At 34.2% G+C, this 24,212-nt stretch overlaps 1 protein-coding gene across 9 annotated transcripts in view; it reads left to right on the top strand.

The window, feature by feature from the left end:
- Positions 1–24,209, top strand: part of spri (sprint) — a 125,953-nt gene extending 101,744 nt beyond the window's left edge. For 7 of the 9 annotated variants that reach the window (XM_012359763.2, XM_012359769.2, XM_067348898.1 and 4 more), the window contains 15 exons: positions 7,004–7,127; positions 9,640–9,831; positions 11,332–11,516; positions 11,924–12,102; positions 12,367–12,465; positions 12,690–13,273; positions 13,443–14,085; positions 14,294–14,776; positions 15,075–15,222; positions 15,342–15,577; positions 19,318–19,784; positions 20,008–20,139; positions 20,233–20,478; positions 20,892–21,084; positions 21,465–24,209. In XM_012359763.2, coding sequence (XP_012215186.1) covers positions 7,004–7,127; positions 9,640–9,831; positions 11,332–11,516; positions 11,924–12,102; positions 12,367–12,465; positions 12,690–13,273; positions 13,443–14,085; positions 14,294–14,776; positions 15,075–15,222; positions 15,342–15,577; positions 19,318–19,784; positions 20,008–20,139; positions 20,233–20,478; positions 20,892–21,084; positions 21,465–21,568 — 4,015 coding nt within the window. In that variant the 3' untranslated portion in view covers positions 21,569–24,209. The remainder of the gene's footprint in view (positions 1–7,003; positions 7,128–9,639; positions 9,832–11,331; positions 11,517–11,923; positions 12,103–12,366; positions 12,466–12,689; positions 13,274–13,442; positions 14,086–14,293; positions 14,777–15,074; positions 15,223–15,341; positions 15,578–19,317; positions 19,785–20,007; positions 20,140–20,232; positions 20,479–20,891; positions 21,085–21,464) is intronic. The other 2 variants (XM_067348896.1, XM_067348897.1) reach the window with 1 other exon arrangement.
- Positions 24,210–24,212: the final 3 nt, after the last annotated feature.

The following is a 24,212-nucleotide window of genomic DNA, read 5'->3' as shown; positions in this document are numbered from 1 at the left end:
TTGTATATCAAAAGATAAAGCGAAAAATTTATTTCAAAAATTGAAGAGTCATGTATACAATCATGTATACGAAAATAATTTATAACATTATAATATTTATTTTACAGTTTTGTCTTAATTTTGCACGGAAAATCGTTAATCCTTTTTTGGTTTAATCCTTTTTTGGTTAAATTACAATTTTGGTCTGTATATGTAATATTCATAGTACTTTTAATGCGTATATAATATTTTTTGCGCAATTTTACTTAGTTTGTTACATTTTGATCAGATGAAAACGCGCAATTCTGTTAGTTTCTGTATTTCTTGCGTATTTTTCATTTATATCTTTGCTGCATCATCACTAGTGAGAGATATTCTCATCGAGTTTGTCAGATACTACGCGTGAAAACAAAATATGATGTATAAGATTACTTCGAAACTTAGTCAGACCGTTTCGGTACATGATCTTTTAAGAGCGAGAAGTAATAACGAAAGCAATTGAAGGAAAGAAACTTGCGTTTGTCGCCGAACATAACCGAATTATCAGGCACTACATGGCGTGGTTAATCAAGAGAGAGATTAAATCGACCACGGGGGTACCTCATCCTTCTTCTCCTGTTGGACAATACCGGATATTGGTGGAAGGCCCTCTATTCGCCGAGTTAATTAAGTTCACGCTTATCGGGACTAGCGTTTCTGCAGAGTCTGCTGCAGATGCTCGTGAATGACATTTGAACGTATCGCAAGATGACGGTATTTGGTTGTAGTTGTATGATTAATTTTAAAACAAAGTAAAAAAAGAGTTTTGTTTTAGTTTTCAGATCTTCTAAATCGAAAAATTGTATTAAGTTTTTGTCATAAGCTCTATTTACGTTGTAAACAAAATAACAAAAGGAACTGTTGCGGGGAGAAAACAACTTAAATAAATTATTACTTTATTAAGAAATTATAATAACAGTAAAATAGATAAATTATATTTTTATTTTACATTTTAGAAATATTTTATCTTTCTAAATTAACTTTTAAATTAAAAAATATAATAAAACAATTTTTTATTTGTTAAATAAAATGACGATGCGTTATTTCATCAAATTAACGTAATTCAATGAAGAATATTCGATTTTGCTGTCATCATGCATATATTTAACGCACATGACTCAGCTGCGAACTAGAAATACTTTTCTCATAATGCGTGATTCTCATTTCGGAGTAAGAGCGGTTCAGCGCGGATTGCAAGAAGTATTCGAGAGTTCTTCGAACTTTCCTACATGAAGTGGCACACGAAAAACATGGTTCAGTCTTAATCTTGAGATTTGACAGTCTGGAGATATATGATGTTACTTTTTTGCACGTTACTGTGTATAAGTAACAAAAATATTGTATCATAGCGGATGTAAATTTTTTTCTTTCCAAATTCTAACGATTTTTTGACATTTTTTCTTAATTTATAAAAAATTACTAACATTGATTATTTTTTCCACTTAGCGATAGAAAAACTTTTTGTCGGATGGTAGAAAGGGAGAAAGGGAGAAAGAGAACAGGAGAAAACGGTGATCGAAGGAAAAAGAAGAAGACTGTGCCGATGGCAGGCCGTATTTTTCCGGTCGGTGATCATCATAATCGACAACTTTTCCGATCCCCTTTCGCTCGCAAAGTCTCGTGACTGAGAGCCGTTAAGAGAATATACCACTAGCCCGCTTTCAGGCGCTTTTCCGCAGCGGCATTCGATTATCGTCACAGCGAAAACCTCTGCGAATCTCGGCAATATATTAGCTTCTATTTTTAATATTTCTCTATTAATAAAAATTGTGTCGTTTAATGCCAAAATAATTTTTATGCCAATATTGTCACTGCATACACTCATTTATTTGCTACTGAGATTTTCTATAAGTAACTTATATGTATAATCTTAGGTGTGTCCCTAATCTTCTACTACATTATTTCGCAGTAATTGTTTATTTTTTAAAAATTGGTAATATTACGCGATTTTTATCACTTGTAAATGCTTCATGCAAAAAGAAATCATAAATTATATCTATAACGAACGTACGAGACGAAATCGGACGAATTCAGACGAATGCGACGGCATCATAAATTTTTCTCCAAGATTGGCAGCGTTCCAATTGTAACGAGAGGACCCGCGGACCTTTCTCTGGAATCGCTTGCGAGCACGCAAGCCTGTGCTTTGAATACGAGACACCAAATTGCAATTCCTATATTTGAATAGATAAATCTCTTAGTTTTCTTGCATCCGCACCATTGCAGACTTGTCTCACAATCAGGTGAAATGTCTCATAGCGTGAAAAATCTACTTAATATAAAGAGATAAGAAATATTCTTTCTGAGATATTGTACAAAAATATTCTATATTCCTTTCTTTTCATTATTTTGCTTAATATTAATTAATAATTATAATTCAAGCATTATCAGAAAGATACGTAATTGTTTAATGAAAATTTGAAAGTTATTCTTTATAGTTTTTAAAAAAATTCTCAAAAACTTTCTCTTTCTCTCCATCTATAATAATGATATGTTTTCGTCTCGAAGAAGTGTATTCAAGTCTACGCGACTTTGCAGAATACACGGATTTGTATTTTACGAAAATATCGAAACTGTTTCAAGAGATGTTTCTGCTCTTTATTGCTCTTTGATCATCCGGCCGAAGAAAGATGCGAGGACGCGACTCCCAGGCATCCTTGAATTTTTATCCTTTACTTTTGCCCTCTTTCATCAGCGCGTATCGCCACGGCGGCGCGTCTGAAAGTTGTGCGTGCTTAATTACTTGAATATCGTGAATTCCTCACCGAGAGATGAGAATAGCGGAACTCTCGTTCGTAATTTCTTAAATATAATACATTATGGCGCGGAAAAATTGTTTTAATGAAAATTTCATTATAGCAGCAAAAGAGATTATAAAAAGAAAAGTTATTTTAAGCATTATGTAATATTAATCGAAACAAACGTATTAGCGTGATATAGTTGTACATTTTTTACAATTTTTCAGAACTTAAATCTTGAGATTTTGTGTAATTTAATTATACATTGATAAATAAGCTGTTATATCTAAGGTCGAAGAGATGAGCAAACCGATTCATCATCATCTCGACTAATTACACGGCAATGCATTACGGAAGCATCGAAGTGCATCGTGTTAAGATCTTCTTTAATTACACTGTGCTAATTTGCCGCTAAACTTCCACCATCTTCCGCTTTGAGCGAAGAGAAAAGTGAAAGAAAGAGCACATGAGAGTCTTTCTTTCGCGAACTTCTTTGTATTCTTATTCTTACTAGAGGGTGCGACCCTTTTCTATGCATCCGAATACTGCACCCCGTGGTTCGTTAATAGGTAAAAATGTCTCTGGTGCTTGCCAGTGAACCACGTGTTGAGAACCCCCCATCGTCATGGCAACCCCCATAGTCCGACCTCACAGACGACTAACATCACTGCATCGGTCCAGGAACATACCCCCGACGTCTCGCCGTCCACCCCCCTTTCCGTCATTTCTAGTTTGATGCGGTGATAATGCGAAAAGCTAAAATATACTAATTGCATGAAAAAAATAGACTATTTCGCGACGAATTTTATCGATGGGATTCTTCGGATATAAAGTCGGACTTTTCTTAGCAAACATTTTATTAAATCTGATTCTTTTTTTTGTCACTTTATTATATTTGAATTATATATATAATTTGCAAAAAAAATGATTGGTTTTCAATTGCTTATAAAATTCAAAATTTATACTTTAAGAAAAAATTGACTTTAAGACTCGCATAGAAAATAAAGTTTATCGGGCAGATTATGGAACACTCTGTATAAAGATATTGCGACGCTTTATATATCCAAATTTATTGTATAGTCTGTAATGTCGGCTTGAAGATCTTATGAGCATGACGTATGCAGGTTCCGTGGAGAAATAATATTACTTTTTGTGCCGTGTATTTGAATATATACTATGCGGAGAAATCGATACGTCTCGACATGACATTGCGTCTTTTTTCTATATCATCGCGTTATTTTATGCAAATGCACACAATTGAAATTTCACCTTATGCAGAAATTTTTAACAAAGAAAAACATTTGTTAAACTTGTAGAGATATTTATATAAATTTATTCTGAATTTTTCGATTTATTAATATAGAATTACTTTTATCACACGCTGGAACATATTGTGCGTATTAATTATTACTTGTTTGCCAGAGTGCGAATTTTTAATATTGATCTTCTCCATCTTCCCAGTTTTATTTTAAGAACCGCCCTTGCTACAAATTGCATTCTTCTCTCAACCTAGAAACATATGAACCATCAAGCATAAAGGAATAAAGGAATCTATTGACGGCGGCAACTGGAAATCTATTAAGCGCACAAATCGTGGGTTTGATCTATGCACGTCCCTAATGATCTCTGGTTGCTCTCCCATACACACACACACACACGCGCGCGCGCGCGCACACACACACAGATACACAGAAAATCTGTCAAACACAGAGTAGACACAATACATCATACATTTGTACAATGCTGCTTTTGCCGGTAACGCCTCGAATCTGACATTCAACCATCTCGCGCTCAAAGTTCCGAGCTGGGAATAATGCCGTTGCGAAGTTCATCGGAAACAAACGCTACTACGTTGTGACATGTATCACTTATTTATCGTTTCCGGGTTTATTTTGCCGCTCCAAACTTGAGGTAACACAAAATCTTTTTAAACATTATACGCGCTGTAATGTTGTAATATACATAAAAATTCCGCAAATGTTAGTTCTTTCTTCTTTTTTACAATTTCTCTATATTATATAATTATTAAAATATATATATATATATAAGTTACAATATAAAAATCGATGAATCGGTTGAAAGAGAAATTTCCAAGCGAGAGATTATTTATTATTGAAATCATTTGAATAATTTCTTCAATAATAATAAAATTTTATTTTTATGATAGATAACAAAATATAAAATTAATAAAATAATAAAAACATGAAATGAAATTATTATGATACATTCATAATATAATTATACAATACATTTAATAATTCTTAACAATGTATTTGTGAAAGAATTGGATTATTCTCACAAGATATGAAGCAGAACTCGGCAAGCCAATTACCGAGTTCTACTTCCTTTACTTCCATGACATAATTTCATGGAAATTACTTCCGAATTATGTAAAAGTCTATTTACTCGCGCCAGTGTAACGCACTCCTGTGATGCAATTCCCCGGAGAATTTACCTGCGATTTTCCGTGCGATTAACGGCACGAGGGTACGTGTGTGTGTGTGTGTGTGTGTGTGTGTGTGTGTGTGTGTGTGTGTGTGTGTGTGTGTGTGTGTGTGTGTGTGTGTGTGTGTGTGTGTGTGTGTGTGTGTGTGTGTGTGTGTGTGTGTGTGCGTGCGTGCGTGCGTGCGTGCGTGCGTGCGTGCGTGCGTGCGTGCGTGCGTGCGTGCGTGCGTGCGTGCGTGCGTGCGTGCGTGCGTGCGTGCGTGCGTGCGTGCGTGCGTGCGTGCGTGCGTGCGTGCGTGCGTGCGTGCGTGCGTGCGTGCGTGCGTGCGTGCGTGCGTGCGTGCGTGCGTGCGTGCGTGCGTGCGTGCGTGCGTGCGTGCGTGCGTGCGTGCGTGCGTGCGTGCGTGCGTGCGTGCGTGCGTGCGTGCGTGCGTGCGTGCGTGCGTGCGTGCGTGCGTGCGTGCGTGCGTGCGTGCGTGCGTGCGTGCGTGCGTGCGTGCGTGCGTGCGTGCGTGCGTGCGTGCGTGCGTGCGTGCGTGCGTGCGTGCGTGCGTGCGTGCGTGCGCGCGCGCGCGCGCGCGTGTGTGTGTGTGTGTGTGTGTGTGTGTGTGTGTGTGTGTGTGTGTGTGTGTGTGTGTGTGTGTGTGTGTGTGTGTACGATAACGAGAACGATTGCGTTATACGATAAGCTAGTCGTGCAAGGAAGAGAAGAAAGCATTTTTGGTTCTTTCACGTCTTTCAGATCATGAGAAAAGCACTCGACTTCAGCTTTTAAACTAAATTAAATGGAAAATCTAGAATTTCCATCTTCAAATTCTATTCGCATGGTGAACGCAAAAGTTTGTTGGTTTATCAGAATTCACAGTGTCTTTGTCTGATAATATCAACAGCGAGATCAAAGTTCTTTGCAGAAGCCATACAATGCCTATTCAAGAATTCAGTTAATTAGATCATTAAAGTTATTTATTTAGTTTCAACAAGTAAATAATTAACGGTAGGTACTTCATTTTAAAGACAAAATAATTGTCTATTTGTCTTTATATAATTTATTATTGTTATATTTGTCATCACGAAAAAGTTTTCTTATAATAATTTTAGTAAATAATTTTGCAATTGATTTAAATTAGTCATCTGCCTTTGATACTTAATGTTGAAACATTAGACATTTCTAAAAAAATATAAACAAATATAAAAATATATTTTGCATTATCAAAGCGATTTAGCGTAAATATTTTTAGCAGATTTAATCTAAAAATTGGAGAACTCGGTAGATCATCATTTTGCGCTGTCACCGTTGCACCTCGTTACTTTCTGTGCCGCATCTAATAAATGCATGTGCATAAAGCAGTAAGTAACAACAGCTTAATGCTGTGTACCGTATCACGTGACATTTCCTCTCTACGCGACACGCATTGCGAAATTTACCCAATCTAACAAGTACGAGTAAATTAAAATAGAACAAAGTCTTTTTCTTCTCTGTTTAAATTCTCTATAATTTATTATTATATGTTATATTCAATTATATTCTTATATGCAATCTTATATGCGAATAATATATATACATATTTGTTCTCCAACATTAGACAAATTTTATTCTACGCGCGACCTAGTTGTATCGGTATCGCCGATTGATTGCGTGCGCCGACTGATACGTTATGTGCTATCGCAGATAGGTGCTCGCGTGGGAAAACCAGTGTTGCTATTTGCGTAACACGTTCTACTGCATTGAGAAAGCCTATCTAATTGACGCGAAAAATACGAGTAAATAATAAATTCTAATTTTTTCTCCCTCTGCATTACAGGAGCGATGTCTTCCTGGAACCGTATCTGCAGCAGCATGGAACCGTTCAGGTGGTCAGTTCGCCGAGCACGCCACCGCCAAATCCGCTGCAGCATCGTCAACTTGCGCAGCTACATCATGTACAGGTGAGCTGTTGGAAACAGAGAAAAAAAAAATAAGAGCGCAATATTATGATTTATAATGCGCAAAATATTTTCTTGGTTTTCAATAAGAGCAACAGTCTCTGATACAAATATATGAATATTATTCATTATATACTGAATTTTTACATTTTTGATACTTTCTATGTATTTTTTATGTACTTTTGTACTGTGAGAAAAAAGTACGCAACTAAAATATTTGCTTCGTAGCCAAGTAGATTATGTTTTTCTATATATTGTATATATATATATATATATATATATATAATATTATTAGAAAATACTCGTCTAATATATTTATATGAAATTTATATTTGTGCAATGACAAGCGCAATCCTAGATTGCAGCACGCATTCGTTAATAATTATTCGGAAATTGCTTTTGAGATGAATGGCTCGATTAATTATAAAATTTGCATGCATGCGGTAACTGTTGCACAGTAACATGACTAACAATATCGAGTTTAATTAAGCACGCTATAACGCACGATTTAAATCTCCGACCACAGTGCCATATTAAATTCTGTGACATAGCTCGCCCTTTCTCTCAAACAAGTTTTTGTTGCCAAAATTATACAACATCCACGCAAGCACACAGTAATATAACAATTCAACTCATAAAAGGTTTCGCTTGTTATAAATTGAAAGAGTAAACTGCAACGTAGATGCATATTTGCGATATGGGAGAAAATAATGTTAACATTCAATGCCAAGTAAATTAATATTATTATTTTATTATACTATTTTCCTTTTTAGATTTATCGCTACGTGCATTTTTACAATTAACATATACTAATGTTCTTTAATTATAGTATAAATACCGATAGGTACTTTAAATAAAAAGACTTATTATTCGAAATATATAAAATATTTATTTTCTAAATGAAGTTGTTACATAATAATATATCCCGCATAAAATATGCAGTATAAAATAATTATGTTTTATCATTTTGTCAGTCCAAATAATATCTGTTGTCTATTATTTTTTACACTTGTTATATTTATTGTATTTATTGTATATCACACATAAATATCATACAATGCTGTATTTCAAATAGAAGATTTCACACATTTCAAACGATTTATCCCTCATTTCTCTCTTGGTCTTTATTGCATCTTTAGAATGGAATATAATATGACAACTTGATCTATCGTCTCGTTGATATATCGTATTTTACATTCAACGAAACTCCAAGAAGCAACACGGCTCACCGCGAGCGACTTTTTCTGACGAGCAATTAAGGGATTTGCAATTAGCTCTTTCTCTCCTTCCCCCTCCATCCCCGCTTTTTCGCTCTTTCTCGAAGAGAGAGTATTCAACACGCGACGCACGTCCGCGTTTAATCCCGTTAGCTCGAAACCGTGTGTCAGTCTGCATTTCAAATTAAATTACACTCGAACCCCTTCGCCGATACCCCTTCCCCTCCCCTCTCTACCACTTCTCTTCTGCTTTTCGTTTCGGCTTTTCCCGTCATCGATTTCTCCCTTTCACCCCCGTCGATTCGGGCAATGTGATGAAAAAATAAATTTCGACGTCACGTCGGGATTAAAAAACGTCACGCTCGATCAGTATCGATCAAAACGTCGAAAAAGATGGAAAAAATACGAATCAAAAATTGATCGAGTCTGCAATCCTCCATCTAATACTTACTCCAATCTTCCTCATAATGCGGCCTTTCTTCCCTTTCCCCGAAGGAGTTCAAAAACGCTCGATTATCGTTTTCTATAGCATTGCTCTAAGAGGAAAAGAGGGTACATATAAATTGCGACTGGGCACACATCGGCTGCGAATTGAGATAACTGACTCGACGGACACTCGGATATAATGCGGAATTAGGGGCGCATTGTGCGACAGAGCCGGCGGGATTTACGCCCCACGGCTTAAAAGAGAGACGCAGATTTCCGTGTTCATAGTGAAACAAATTGCCGAAAATTTGCGCTTCAAGCGTCGCGAAACGATCGCAATCGCACGACAATATTCGGAATTAAGCCCCACGATAATTTAAATAACGAATTTCTATATAAATTAATACTTACAATACGTATGAAATGTATTTCAAAAGCACTCTCGTAAATTTCCAATTTATATAGCAAATTTCAAACTAGATTAATTTCTACATTTTATTTCTGCATTATCATTTTATTATGTTGTACAATTTAATTTTGTATCTATAACTTAAATAGCTCCTGTCTAAATTAATTTTAGCCATAATGCAAACATCGAATTTCTAAATTAAATCCTGAACAATTTAAATGATTTAAATAGAATTAAATCAGTTCATCATCATAAAATTCTTGTAATCAATTGTTCGAAAAAGAAAATTCGAATAAAAAATATGTCTGTATCAGATAGATATATCTATTCCTTAAATAACTAATAATGCTTTAAATTGCAACATTTGGTTGTAAAGGTATTATTTTGTTCTACATGCTTTTGTTATTTTTTGAAAAAATTATGAGTTATTTACAATTTAAATGAATATTTTTTGCCTCATCAGAGCGAAGAATCACTTTCATCGGAAGGATCGGCCACTTCGGGAGAATCTTCGGAATCTACAGAAGATTCTGGTAGCGAGGTGGCTTGCGATATCACTCTGATCGAAAGGCTCATACGCTCTCACCCGATCTGGTTCCTGCCAGGTATTCAGAGGGCCGGAGCATTTCACTTGTTGCAGGGCAAAGAAGAAGGAGTAAGTATTTATTTGTGCATTTACATACTACGTCGTAGATTAAAATTAAAAATTTAAACTTTGCGTGTGCATTATATCGCACTTGAAAATAAATTCTTGTTGTAAATTATACATTTTCATTCTGCTCACACCGGGCACCTATTATCTTCTGAAGAAAGTATCATGTTCGCTCAGCACCGTTTTCCGCTATTCGCGTTTATATCTGCCGCAACACAGCGCAGAACAATGAATGCGAGTGTGTCGACTCTATCTAACCAGCGGTTTATACTAATGCGAGGAAGAATAGGAAGCACATGAACATCATTCTCAGACACGAGAAACCGTGTCAATGCTTGACAGCGCGCAATCGACACAAAATTACGCTGTGAGAAAATCCTTCCTATTCTCACACCCGGCGTCTTATGTAAACCGAAATAGCGAGATTGATCAAGCGCAGAGGAAAAATTTTAGATTAAACCTTTGAAAAAAATTTGAAAATTTTATTTTCTATTTTTTAAAAAATAATTTTGCAATTATGTTCTAATAATAAAAATATTATATGTGAAATTATAAAAATATTAACATTAAAGGCACAAAAGCTTAATGTCATAGGAAATACTTTATTCAACAAAAGATGATGAAAAATTCTACTATTCTACATATACTAATAAATTTGAAAATTTAGATTATTTACAATTGAACGAGAAATGAGAACAGTAATTGCGAATATTGCAAAATTAATGAAAGAATTGATTAAAGCGGAATGATAAGATGCTTGTCCATGCTCATTTTCCATCTTCTCTCTTCTTTTTTTTTTATTTTTTATAACGCTGTGTAATAGCGTGCAAGTCCCGCGCTGATTACAGTGCGGAAATGATTGCGAGCGAGTGATGAGGCACTGCTCTTTCTCCATTGTTTCCCCTACCGGCTCATTGTTTTGCGTCTTTGTTAATCGTCCTTCGTCATTTCCATTCCTTCGGTCCTTTTGCGATTCCCGCCAGTCGCTTCGAACGAATTGCAACGCCGAAAAACAATGCACCTCGCAATTACTTTCAATAGTGGGGACCCGCTCCTTCTTTACTGTTTTGCATTGAAACAGTGAACCTGAAATGACGGTTGTAAGGGACATTTTTTTTTGTAGCTAAACCTTCAATAAGTACTACAAAAATCTGCATTTTTCCTTATTTTTTTAAGTTTAAATTTTTTAATTTTTATTTGAATTTGAAACACCTGAATTATATATACCATACATATATATGATTTGTTTATTTTTTATCGAGAAGGGGAACAACAAATAAAAATAATAAATATTCTAATTGATTATTCAGGAAATAATAGGAGAGGCTAAATTTTCATAATGTAAAAAATAAATAAATGATTTTTATCTTTCATACTTGTATCACTTTCTTGTGTCTTAATACAGCATTACGCTATACATATTCCGTATTATAATAATACTAGCCCTTTATTAATTAATGCAGTTTTCAAGGTATTATCATAAATGTACATTTTTCATTACAGAACTTCGTGGTGCGACAATCGAGCCAGAACGACACGATGGCCCTATCGGTGAGATTACCCGTTGGCAAGGGACCTTACATCGAGCACTACCTGATTCAGGCCAACAAGGGTAAACTGAGTCTGGAAACGAGTGAGAACAGGTTCGATAATATCCCCTCGTTGATCGCCCATTATTCGCAATGCTGGTGAGTGATTTTTTCTTTCTTATTCTTTATATTTGTATAAGGATTTCCGTTTTAGAATAAGCATACGTAAAGCATCATTTTTCATTTTTATCTTCTAATCTCTCATTTCGTGCAATAATAGAGACTAAGTGAAAAACATATAGATATTTAAACAAAAGAAAGATATAATTAATATCCAAAGAGAGATCGAATAAACAAATCTTACGAGAAGGCGAAGAAAATGTACAAAATATGTAAAAATATTCAACTGAAATTAATGTGCAATAAAAAGTTAAAAATATGTTTATTAATTAAAGTTAAACACATATATAAAAAATAACGAGTAAAAAATATATAAAAATATGAGATATTTCACAGAAAAATATATTAATATATAGTTTGAATCGATTTGCTCTTCTTTTGGCAAGCAGTGACGAGCTGCCAGTGCAATTGACATTGCCGAGGGCGATGCGGGAAGCGAAGAATAGGCAGCAATTGTCATCGTTGGCGTTGTTGGGCCAAGAATTCTGGCGGTATCCCATGGCAAATCCAAAGCCGCCAGAAAGCAGTAGCAGCAATACTTCTAGTCTCAGCAGTTTTCATGGCAGTGAGTTTTCGATATAATTGCTTGTAAATTGCTTTGAAGTAGATGAAATACAAATTCAGAAACAAATTCGGCAAAATTAATTGATCTTTCAAGAAATCGATCTTTTATTAATTATAATAGAAATTAAAATAGTTGATCTATTAGTTTGTTATTTATTATTTGGATTTATGTGAAATTAAATTTAGAGCTATCTATATAGAATAGTTTTTAAAAGAGTTCCTAAAATTGATTTATGACGCAATTTATGACATAATCCTTTTGCAGGTAACAATAATCACCATAATAACAATAACAATAACATGGACACGCCGACTACGGAGAGCATAGTACTCAATCTGGCTCCGATAGCGTCCCAGAATGCACGTAAGATACTGACGATTTTTTTCCCTTTATTTTTACACCACAATCTTTTAAATGACTTTCCAAAAGTGTACTGTTTTGAACATCGAGTATAATATTCTTTATTCAAATTTTTCATTATCCATCGTTTATATTTGAAACAATTATTTCTACGAAAAAGCGAGGCAAAATGATATTTTCTTCTTAAATAATTCTTTTAGAAATAATTTACATTTATTGTTGCGCAGACACCTCTCCAACGAACACTATTAACGCAAACACCTCATCATTCGTATCGTCGTTGCCGCGTCAACCGCGCCCGACTCCACCAAACACTCTCAATTTGACGACTTTCAACGAGCCTTTCAATGATACCAAAAGGGACCGGATCTCGTCGCCGAATGACAAACTCTCTCACAAACTTATCTCACCGAATCTCGTGCAGAGCGTACGATGTCCTTCGCCAGTGGTTCACAACGTGGAGAACAACGTACTGAGCCCCGCCCAGGATGCAAAGACCTTTGATACCCCGAAGAACGGTCTGGACACATCAAGATCAACAATGGTCGAGTTTACCAAAAGTTCGGCGAAATTTGCGTCCACCTCGAGCTTTCATCAGAACAATCTGTCATCGTGCACCGCATCGCCAGTATCGCCGGATATCAGGAATATCGTCACAGAAAATCAAGGAACTGTGCAAAATGTGAAGACGCCGCCGCCGCCGCCGCCGAGATGGGCCAAGCCTGGTATCAATCAGAATCAGAGTAATTTTACGGTGACCACGACGGTGACGTTCAATGTGAATCAAAGCAACGACCTGAACACTTCACAGGTAAAAATTGAGAGATCATGTTACATTTATTATGCAATTTTTGGATTTTTTAAATGTAATCAAGCTTTTGATTTTTATATAAATATAGCATAATTAATAATCAAATAATTGTAAATGTAGAAATTTTTTTGGATAAAAGTTGAAATAATTGCAACTTTCTTTTTAACAGCAAAATACACCGTCGGATCCCAATACGTCATTATTGAGTCCTCAATCCAACAAATCTCTTACTTCCAACTTTTCTACCAAATCACTCCTTTCACCAATAACCCCAGTCTTATCTCCCACTTCAAAGCTGATTTCGAAAACACCCAATGTGCTCTCTCCAAATACTCCCTCCAGCACCGGTAAATCGAAAAGACGGCGCGATCGCGAGAATCGGAAGAACTCTCAGCATTATCAGGAATCGGACATTTTGGATTCGTACTATCGTAGTTCACCGGCTGACAAAATTTCTGACTATGAAGACATCTGGAATACGACCGACCAGTCGACGCAATCGACCTGGAACGATAGGTTGAAAGACTGCAGAGTCGTCTGCACTTCGCAGACGCGTCTGAAGAGTTCCAATGATCGTCTGATGAGTCCTAGAGAATCCGAAAAGAGTCTTACCAATGAAAAACTACCAGCGGGAGAACAAATGATTCTAAAGAACGACAGATTTATTTTGAAGAACGATAAAATGAACTATAAAGAAATGACGAGTCCGGAGTTTAGTAGCTTCAAACCTGTTCCGGAAATAAAGAGTCCTGATCAGGGTTCGCCAGAGGAGACTGGAATGGGAAGAAAGCCCGATCTGCTATCCAGAGTTTGTAAGTACATTACAGTATCTATCAGATTGTTACAGAATACATATTAAAATAAATGTGGAAAAAAAGAGTATAATAAACAAATACAATTGTTTTTGGTTCTTCTACTACTTCTTGTTCTTTTTCATAATAAACTATCGAGCTTTTTGAAACAAAAAACCCTTAAAAAACTTATTCAAGTGTTTTAAAACTAACTCTGTTGCCTTTACAGGCAGTGCCAATTCGCTAAACAGTCCGAACACAGTGACACCTCCGAGAAACAAATTAGGTCTTGTTCTGGCGAAATCGGAAAGCAACAGTCCTCAGACTCCCGAATCTAAACAGAGCAGTCCCTTCTATGCGGAACCGGCTGACGCCATTGCTCAGAACGCCGTCATAATTCCACGGAGACGACCGACCAGAAACAATCCGGCGATGAACAAGTATCGACACAGCGAACCAGGTTGGTTACAAACTCCAACAGGAAACAACGTTAATCAATTGCATTCTATCGACTGCTGGGAGGAACCGCCCGAGGAAACAGAGGACAAGACACCATTAATTTCGTCGTCGGTCGACAACTTGGCGAAAAGATTGGGTCAAACTAGAGAGGCGAAGAAGATTCCTCGGGCGAAGCCGGTTCAGCCACCGAAGATCAGGACCAAGGTATTCAACGATACTTCTTGGACAGTGGACTCTAGCTGGGAGTTTATCGGTATGTTCCGTACACATTGTAGAATATATTGTACATATTATTTGTATATATTCGAAATAAGATTTTGCTTATTTCTTGGAATAATGTTACAAGTTAAATAAAACACTAGCGATTAACAAAAGCTAAAGTAACATACATATATGTATGTATATATAAAATATATTTCTCAAAGATCAAGCTCGAATATCAAAAGAAAATATCAAATAATTGTTAAATAATTATTTTCTAATTGTAAATGAGAACAAAAATACTGTACATATAATGAACATTATTACTAACTCTTAATTATTGCGAACAGGCAATGAAGCAGAAGATTGTGAACCAGATTATGACTGTGATGCTGACTACGACGGTGACAATGTCGCGAGGAAGTTTCCAGATGACGAGAGATGCAACGGGGACATTGTTGGAAATACTTTTACCGTTCAAAGTATAATTTTGCAACGGTAAGAATTTGTCATGGTTGGCAGTTTTTTTCGATATCATATTCAACACCGTTGTCCATCGAATGTTATTAGTTTATTTACTTTATTATAATAATTGCACATGTGAATCACTCTGATAGATACCCGGAATTGCTGAAGCCACCGGACACGTGTGAATCTTTGTATAGCGATCGGAACTCTTCGTACGATAACGTGGAAAAGCGGAACGTGGATCGTGAGGATACGTCGGACTCGCGGAAGGATCGCACGTATGATCCTTCCGAATGGGAGACCATGCTAGACACGGACGCAGAAAGCGACGTAGAGAGGCTGAAACGGAATAAAAGTTTTAAGGAACGACTGGACCCTCTTTTGTGTAAGTCTTGTCAGTTAATTCTTACAGTAAATTGTTTGTTGAATTAATTATGCTTAAAGCTTGAAAATTTTTTATATCTGTTGCCTTTTTTTCTCATACTGAAAATTTTTATACAATTTTTTAAGCATTGATTAATTTCGTAATTACATATGTACATAAGTAAATATCATATATGAATCTTTGATCATATCTGTGCACAAACCTTGAGAAATGTCTCACTGTGATTAGTACATTAAGCAACAGATGATTTACATTTATTTTTAATGTTATTATTCGATTTACAATCAATAGAGTGAAAAAATCGCGTGCAATGCAGAGATAAGATATAAATACATTTGTTGTAATCAATATCTCATCATACATAAAAAACTTATGTTTTATATAAATTAATTATAAGAAAATATAAATTATATAATAATCGCAAAGAATGCGATACTTTACGTTGTTATGTCTCGATAACAATCAATTTTAAAAAGACAAAATCCATAAAAATAAATTGTCCGTGAAATTTCATAGATCTTTTCTTGTAATCGCAGAGATAGAATTATACCTTTGTAAGATTGATTCAAAGAGATTCATAATCTTTTACTTAGTATTTTTTTGTTTTGTTTTCTATATATTAATTAGAGTATCTTAATATATTTTATTAATATATTAATTAATATTTTAACTAATTTATATTACAAGTATCAGTTGTTTCATAGCTATCAATCACTTCATGTTTTCTATCCTCTTCTTACGAAGCAATAACTGGCAATCTTGAGATACCCGAGTAGAGCTCGGATATTATCGATAATATGTATATTTCTATATAGGGGTAAACACAACGCACATACGAGGTAAATAGTCAACGTAAATAGACACACGTTTTTCTGGCTGAGGACGAACATTACGTTACGTTTAGCGATAGAAATCAATTGAAGACTTATAAACGTGCACATATTTCATGGGCTGTTCACCGAGTTGCAAACATACTCCTCCTCGATATCAACGTATCAAAAATACATTTTGTCTCCGTGTATCGCCGATGATCCAAGGTTATAACTGGCCATACTTTGGAACGGACAAAGCTAAACAACGGAAAACAAAATTATTTTAACTTCTTATCATGGACATCGCATCAGTGATTATAAAGTGATTAAAGCTTTTTTAAGAACTGAACATAGCAATTACGTCAACAATTTGGTAACGATTATTCGATGATAATAAGAATACTTTGACAACATGGTATAATAATAATTATTCAAGCAGCAATAATGACAACGAAATTTGTCAGAGTCAAGATTAGTTATTTCTGATTATTATACATTACTCGAAATTATTAAAGAAGTGCAACACAATTGAATGTGAAAAAAAGGAAAACTTTTAAAAAAGTGTGACGAGATTAGACTTTGACTTGAGATTTAAGAAAAACAATGACCATTAGCATCTACTTCAAATCTGTAGTAGTGTAAGTTATTTGTAAAGAAATTCGAATATCTTTTTAGAGATTAAACATACGAAAAAATGCATAGGAGACGCTATAAATTACGAAAAATGAATAAGATGGGGATTTCCAACTTCACATTAATTTATTTTATCCAGCTTGTGACAATTATTATATCTTTATACAATTTTATTGCGATCACAATAATGTTGATTGTGAAATTTTAAATTAATATTTATATTTTTTTTCTTGTCTATTTTATACCAACATTGCTTCTGTCATTAACATTTTGTTCTTTAATATTAATTTTGTCTGCAAATAATCGGTTTATTAGATTCATCAAACATATTTCAAAATTACATTATTAATATATTAGAAACATAATTTTGAAGTGTATATTATAAGTTATTACATTTAACAATAATTTATGTTTTTGCCAAGGATTTTTATGAATATTATGTCACAATAACTTTGATTCTGATTTCTTTACAAGTTACAAAATATGATTTGCTACCGCTCTTTTCTACACTATGGCTGTAATGTTTATTTACTAATATTTCTTTTACCATGTTTATCTTAATATATTGTTACTTATATAATCTAAATTGATATATCTTGCACACATATGCATATTACTCATCACGATATTGCATATTATCAAAAAAACTCTTAATGGTCTTATAACGCTGAACAAAAGCTTGTCATGATAAGAATATACATTTTTAGATTATTTAAATTGTCTTCGATGCACATTTTGTTTTACATTCTCAAATCAAAGGTTCGTATTCAGAGAAATGTTTCTATCTTTTATTTTGGCTGAAGAAAAAGACATGGATTTGTTGCGATCATATCTGAATCGAGACATGAATAACAAGATTATCCGTCCGGCGAGATTATCTCGATATTTGTTACCATGCGACTGTGATTGACCGATGACCGTAAGGAAGAAAAATGTTGTCTTGGCTAAAGTGCAGTAGCGACACCAATGTCTCTAAAGTTTCTTCTCGCCACCTTTGACGCTCGATCAGTTGTTAATCATCCGGTCAGCCGATCGTAGTGTCTGAAGCAAAGCGGCGTCAGATGCGCGGCGGCAGCCACGTGAGTGCTGATGATTCTGGTTACGGCTGTATTATCGTTTTCTCGTTCTGAAACACATTTTATTGGATTTAGAAGACCTTCTACCTTCGATTTCTTCCCGATGTAAAAAGTTTTAAGATTTTGCGAAAAGCCCAAGTTGATCGAGAATATTGATTTGGTCCAAGTTGAAGAAGGGAAATATTTGGATTAACTTTCAAAGGCTTTAGACTAAAACAAATTGAAAACCAAGCTTTTTTGTGGTATACGAAATCTTGAAACCATGTGAAAAATTTTGATTAAACTTCTAATCCGATCAAAGTTTAGGAAAGAGAAAGAATGTTATAGATTATTAAAAAGCGGCAATATTAACGAAACATTTCTGTGCCTGAAACTGCTGCGACTAAGACGAATGAAGTGAATCGATAAGAAAATCTTCAAGAAATCATTACTGACAAGTGCTTTTTCGCACGCTCACAAGTAGCATCTTCCACGAGGAAATCCTGATATCTACTCGGTCCACGCTTGCGTTTCTGTGATAAGAAGTCGTTAAACTACCCGATAACGATTAGTTGACTCATACGTAATTCATAATCTCTGACCGCGAAGACTTTTATTTACAAAAAGAAGAAGAAATACTTGAATCTTATGACGTACAAATTTAGTCGAATTTTTTATTTAATTTTTATGTAATTGATCTGTAATCTATAGATTTCTATAGATTTACAAAGTGCAAATATTTTGTGATAAAGAAGAAATCAAGTTTTTATGTGAAAAATAGTGATTTCTTATTATAAAAATCGATGATGTACTTGCTTTTAATGGAACCTTGTAACGCACAAGAGGTGGACGATGAATGGGTAATAATTAATTGCTCGGTGGAGGAGGCTTGTTGCTTACAATTAGAATTAGAGATGGAAAGTGAGAAACATAAATGGAAGTTTTGTCTCAGGAAATTTTGGCGGCGAATCGTAAGCTGCATACGACATTTCTTCATGAAAAGCATGAATGTCTTGAAATGTAAGAATTCAGTAAGTAATTAGCGACAATCAAGTAACAGTAGGCTTTTTTCTTTTAAATCCAAACTACTAACAAGACATATCTATACAAAACTGCCTGACTTTTTTACATTATTTTGATTTGTCAAAAATATAAAAAGATAACATTTATAGAATTATAAAGTAAAACATTATGACGTTTTTTTTTTATCTTAAACTTGAAAACAATTTTCTTTTTACAGCACCGCCACGAATACAAGCGCTTTCAAGAAATCGCGACCAACAGAGTGGAACCGGATCGACCATCAGAACTTATGCTCTTCAGCTTGCAGCGGACAAGACCACGACTTTTTCGCAGAACATCGATAACTTTATTCAATGCACGCGAGAGAGTAAAGAGGCGAGTCCGCATGTGGTGATGCGCAACATGCGGCAGTTTATGTCGGGCATGAAGAACTACTTGGTGAAGCATGGCGAGCGCGGTTTCGAAAAGGAGGTGGAGAAGGAACGACTCAAGTTACGAGCAAATGAGTTTCTCAATCTCGACGCGATCCTCGAGGATGTGATGATGGGTTTAGTGGTGAGACCCCTCCGGGAACACGTATGCCAGCTATTCATCGACCATTACGCTGCCACCGGAGCGCTGCAGACACTAGCAGAGAATATTCAGCACGCCCAGGGCAAGACTATTCATGAACTCGGCGTTCGAGTGAGTATATCTCTTCAGTACGTAGAAATATTAGAGAGAACGCTATTTTCGAAATTAACACGGAGTCGAATAAGTGTTTATATATGAATAGCTAACTCTATATAATAATAATAATAGGTATTGGAAACAAAATCAAGTTTTAAAACATGGAATAATTTTATTAAATGTATCTCACTTGTTAAATTAAAAAAGCTTATCTAATACCGATTGTTTATATGTGCAGTCAAAAATCATTCCCCCTTCGGAGGAGAGCTTAGAGCGTATTCTCAAATGCATCGAGCGGCTGCAAAAAGCCGACTCTCCACTGGAGAAACTGGAACATCTGCTAGCAGCCATCTCGACCATCTTCAACTCTGTAAGCCACGATTTTCTTCTACTATTACATTAATTTTTATTGTGGTATAGTATATATTATAATATAATGTTCCCCCTAATTGCGATTTTGCAGGTGAAACAGTCTAACTCAGGCAGCAGACACATTACCTTGGGCGCCGACGACCTTCTGCCACTGGTGATCTGGGTGTTGGTGCACGGCAAAGTGGTGGACGCGGAGATCGAAGCCGAGTACATGTGGGGCTTACTCCATGCTTCTCTATTGAACGGCGAGGGTGGTTACTATCTGACAACACTGTCAAGCGCGGTGCACGTTCTGAAGACCTTTAAGTCCAGCCAGAGCACCATGTCCACGTTGAACGTAAGCGATAAATATTGTTGATAGTGTCTTATAGACACTACACACACACGCACACACACACACACACACACATAATTAATTACTTTTACATAATGATTAAATGGATAGATGTGTATGTGTTTTTTTTTTTCTAACTAATCATAGTCTAATTACTTAATTTGAATAAAGAGTTTATAAGTTCTTGCAGTTTCTTTAATTACTGATCATAATTTATCTAGTTCAATACTTAAACTTTGAATGTAATCTAATTTAATGAAATTAAAAATAGCAAAATTTGAAAATTTTGTTACTTTTTTATGTACGTGCAGGTGCGTCGTGTGTACGCGTATGTACGTATAAAGATGAATTTCTTTGAAAATTTAGATAACATTAAACTTGAATAATTCGATATCTTAACAAGGATATCTTTTTAGGGATGTGGCCCGCCGGATTGTTCATCTGTGCTGCGGATTTTGGTGCCGGATGAGCTGCATGGTTCTCTGAACACCAGGACACTTCCAGTGCGACCCAATATGAACACCAGGGAGATCTGCCGCATTCTCGCGCATAAGATTAGATGTACGAATCCTCAAGATTACGGACTCTTTAAGTTGGTGCAAGGAGAAGGTATGTATTTAACAAGAATATTGAATATAATTTAATATGAATAATAAATTATTATATTGTTTAATGTAAAATAATAAGAAGCGTTTGTACAATATTTATTAGCGCGCGCAAAAAATCTGTAAACTACTTAAAATAATTAAATATTAAAAATTAGTAGATTTATTTTAAGTGTTTTTGTTTTCACGTTTCAAGATTATTTTATTTGCATGTGCCTTAATTTATTATTGTAATATTACTTATTAATATAGTATCATTTAACTTTTTATATTTAATTATTGATGACAGTAAGTTGCATAACAGACAAAAAATTGTTTAACAGTTGCATATTTTAGTACCTTGTGATAATTTATATTTAAATTTTTTACTGGAAATTGTTTCAGAAACGTTACTCGGAGATCATGAGTGCCCGCAAGAGCTCTCTCATTGCCTTTTCGCATTCAAACGAATCGACGCGAAGATAGCTTGGCCCAAGACCAACTCTTAAGAATAACAAAATGTTTTAATCGATTTAGGAGTAGCCTTCAGACCTTTTTCATAAGATATCTCTCATCGTATTGCGTTTTCCATTATACTAATCAGTCGTGTCAAAATTCGTTGGAAGGTATAGTATTGTTTCTCTGTAAAAATATTAAACTATTCATTTACAATTAAACATGCAAGATTTTAACTGAAATCCCTTTAATACTGCCATTTTCATGAAATATAAGAAATTAATGAAGAAATACGAGAGAGTCTTTACCATTTGTGCAAGTATTTTAACTACTTAATCGCGAAGAAAATTAAAATAATTAGAAAACGAATAAAACTAGTCATTGAAAACGAATAAAACTTGGTATATATTTCTTAATTGGCTTAAAAAAGATTTCAAATAATATGCGACTTTTTAATTTTTGTGTAACCACAAAGTGGTTATTATTTTAATCTTTTGTATTTTAATCTTTTATATCTTACAATTAGATCCTAAATAAAATTAGTATTCAAATATGAAAACTAAAATTACTCTTCGCGATCAAGTCTCTACTCATCGATTGATTGGGCGAAATTGACTATTAATTGAATTTCAAGTAAATTTTAAAAATTAAAAAAAAAATCAGACATGCAAAAAAGGTATATCTGCACATATCGATGCACGATACATGTACGTAATATAGTGAGCTGCGCTTTGTGAAATGATTGTTTTTTAAGACATTCATTCACGCAGAAATTTCTCTTTTCGTTTTGGTATAACAAAACTTGAAATTTAGTCAATGATTCATTCCGCCTTAATTTATATATATGGTGTATTGCGAAAAAAGTCGTGTATGTATTTACTCAGTATTCATAGTATCTCGTGTACGTCTGCAATAAGAAAAGGACGCTGCTCTCTCGAGGCGAAGCTGTTCTAAACGAACAAAGTGAGACTCATGTCGAGAGAACATTAAGAAAAAAAGTTAATAAGTAAACAGTAATAATAGTTTTATCTTATTAATTAATAATTAAGATAATAATAATTCTACATATATCTTATTATTAATTACATAAGATTATTATTATTTTGATCAGTTTTTAATAATTGAGAAATTGAAAAAATATAAAACTTACTAAATTAATAAAATCGCGCGTGTTAGAAAAACTATAAACTAACTTATATATATCAAACTTATATTTATCAAACGACAATCGAAATGGTCTTTTTGTTTTTATTTTAATCTAAGAGGGAAACGAATAAATTTTTTGACTAATTTAGTATTTTTTTTTTATTTTTTGAAAATAAAATATTAAAAGTAATAATGAAAAATGAATGTTTTGTTTTCAATAAAAAATGCGATTTTCTTAATATAACAAAATTGTATCTTAACTAATCCATTATTAAAAATAGATAGAAAGTTTTTCTAATTAAAATAAAACAATTTTGCTTTATTTTAATTTCTTTAATAATCTCAGGTAATGATAAAACTAACAAATTTTTTTATTATTATAATGACTGATTCGCTAATGAACTCTGGATGTGAGGCCAACTTTGCGAGTACTATACTTTATACATACATACATATATATATATATATATATATACATATATACATATACATATATATATATATATATATATACACACACATATATATATACACACCACGCACGCACGCACGCGCGCGCACACACACACACACACACACACATACACAAGACAAAAAAAATTGCTATACGTTTTCTATAATATCGAATAAAAAAAAAAAAACGAAATAAGAAGACTTCTCGACGCGCGCGCAAAGACGCGAAGTTTAGAATAAAGAACGAAAAGAAGACTAGCTTAGACATTCTATTTTAAGTACTTTCTACGAGACGAAAAGTCGCAAATTCTAGTAAAATAAGCAATCCGTACTCTTAGGCAAATTTCGGGTATTTATTATTACACAAGTTGTATACATATTTTTATTAATGTTTCTCACATGTGATTCCTCTCTTTTTATTATTTTTTTCTGTAAGAGAATTTGCCAGGCTGATCAGTATCTAGGTACATGCACGTAACTTCTATACTGCGTGTGTCAATAATATTACATAATAGAGAATAACAATAAAACAATGAACATCTAATGTGAATATAATCAGCTATACATCATAAAATATATAAATTGAAAAATATTAATAAATATCAACAAATTTTGAGACTTACTACAAGTATTGATAATGGTTCGGGTTTGCAAAAACAATGCTTGAAATATATTTTGCTAGAACTCTAATCAGCCTCGCATCTTTTTATTGTCTTTACCATTTTAATGCACTCGTTTTATATATATATTAGTATATATTAGTAATGATTAGCAATTTATAAATGTACATTTGTTCGTATTTAATTTATTAAACGCGTTTTTAATATTATAATATCTTGTATATCGTCGATTTTTTGCGTGGATGTGCTTTCATTTTTCATAATGATTAACACGATGATGTCAATAATATGCTTCTAATATGCTAGTCAAACCGATGCAAGTCGGAAAAATTCACAAAAGTACGTTTAAGTAAGTAACTTTTTATCCGTTGGAGAATATTACATCATTAATTAATTATCATTGTATTATGCACTTTGTCGATTATTATTACTATTGTAACGTGTAAGTCTATGCTCAATAAACATTTTTCTATTATCC

The sequence above is a fragment of the Linepithema humile genome, chromosome 2 (genome assembly GCF_040581485.1).
Source record: "Linepithema humile isolate Giens D197 chromosome 2, Lhum_UNIL_v1.0, whole genome shotgun sequence".
NCBI lineage: Eukaryota > Metazoa > Arthropoda > Insecta > Hymenoptera > Formicidae > Linepithema > Linepithema humile.
This window is presented reverse-complemented; position numbering and strand designations above follow the sequence as displayed.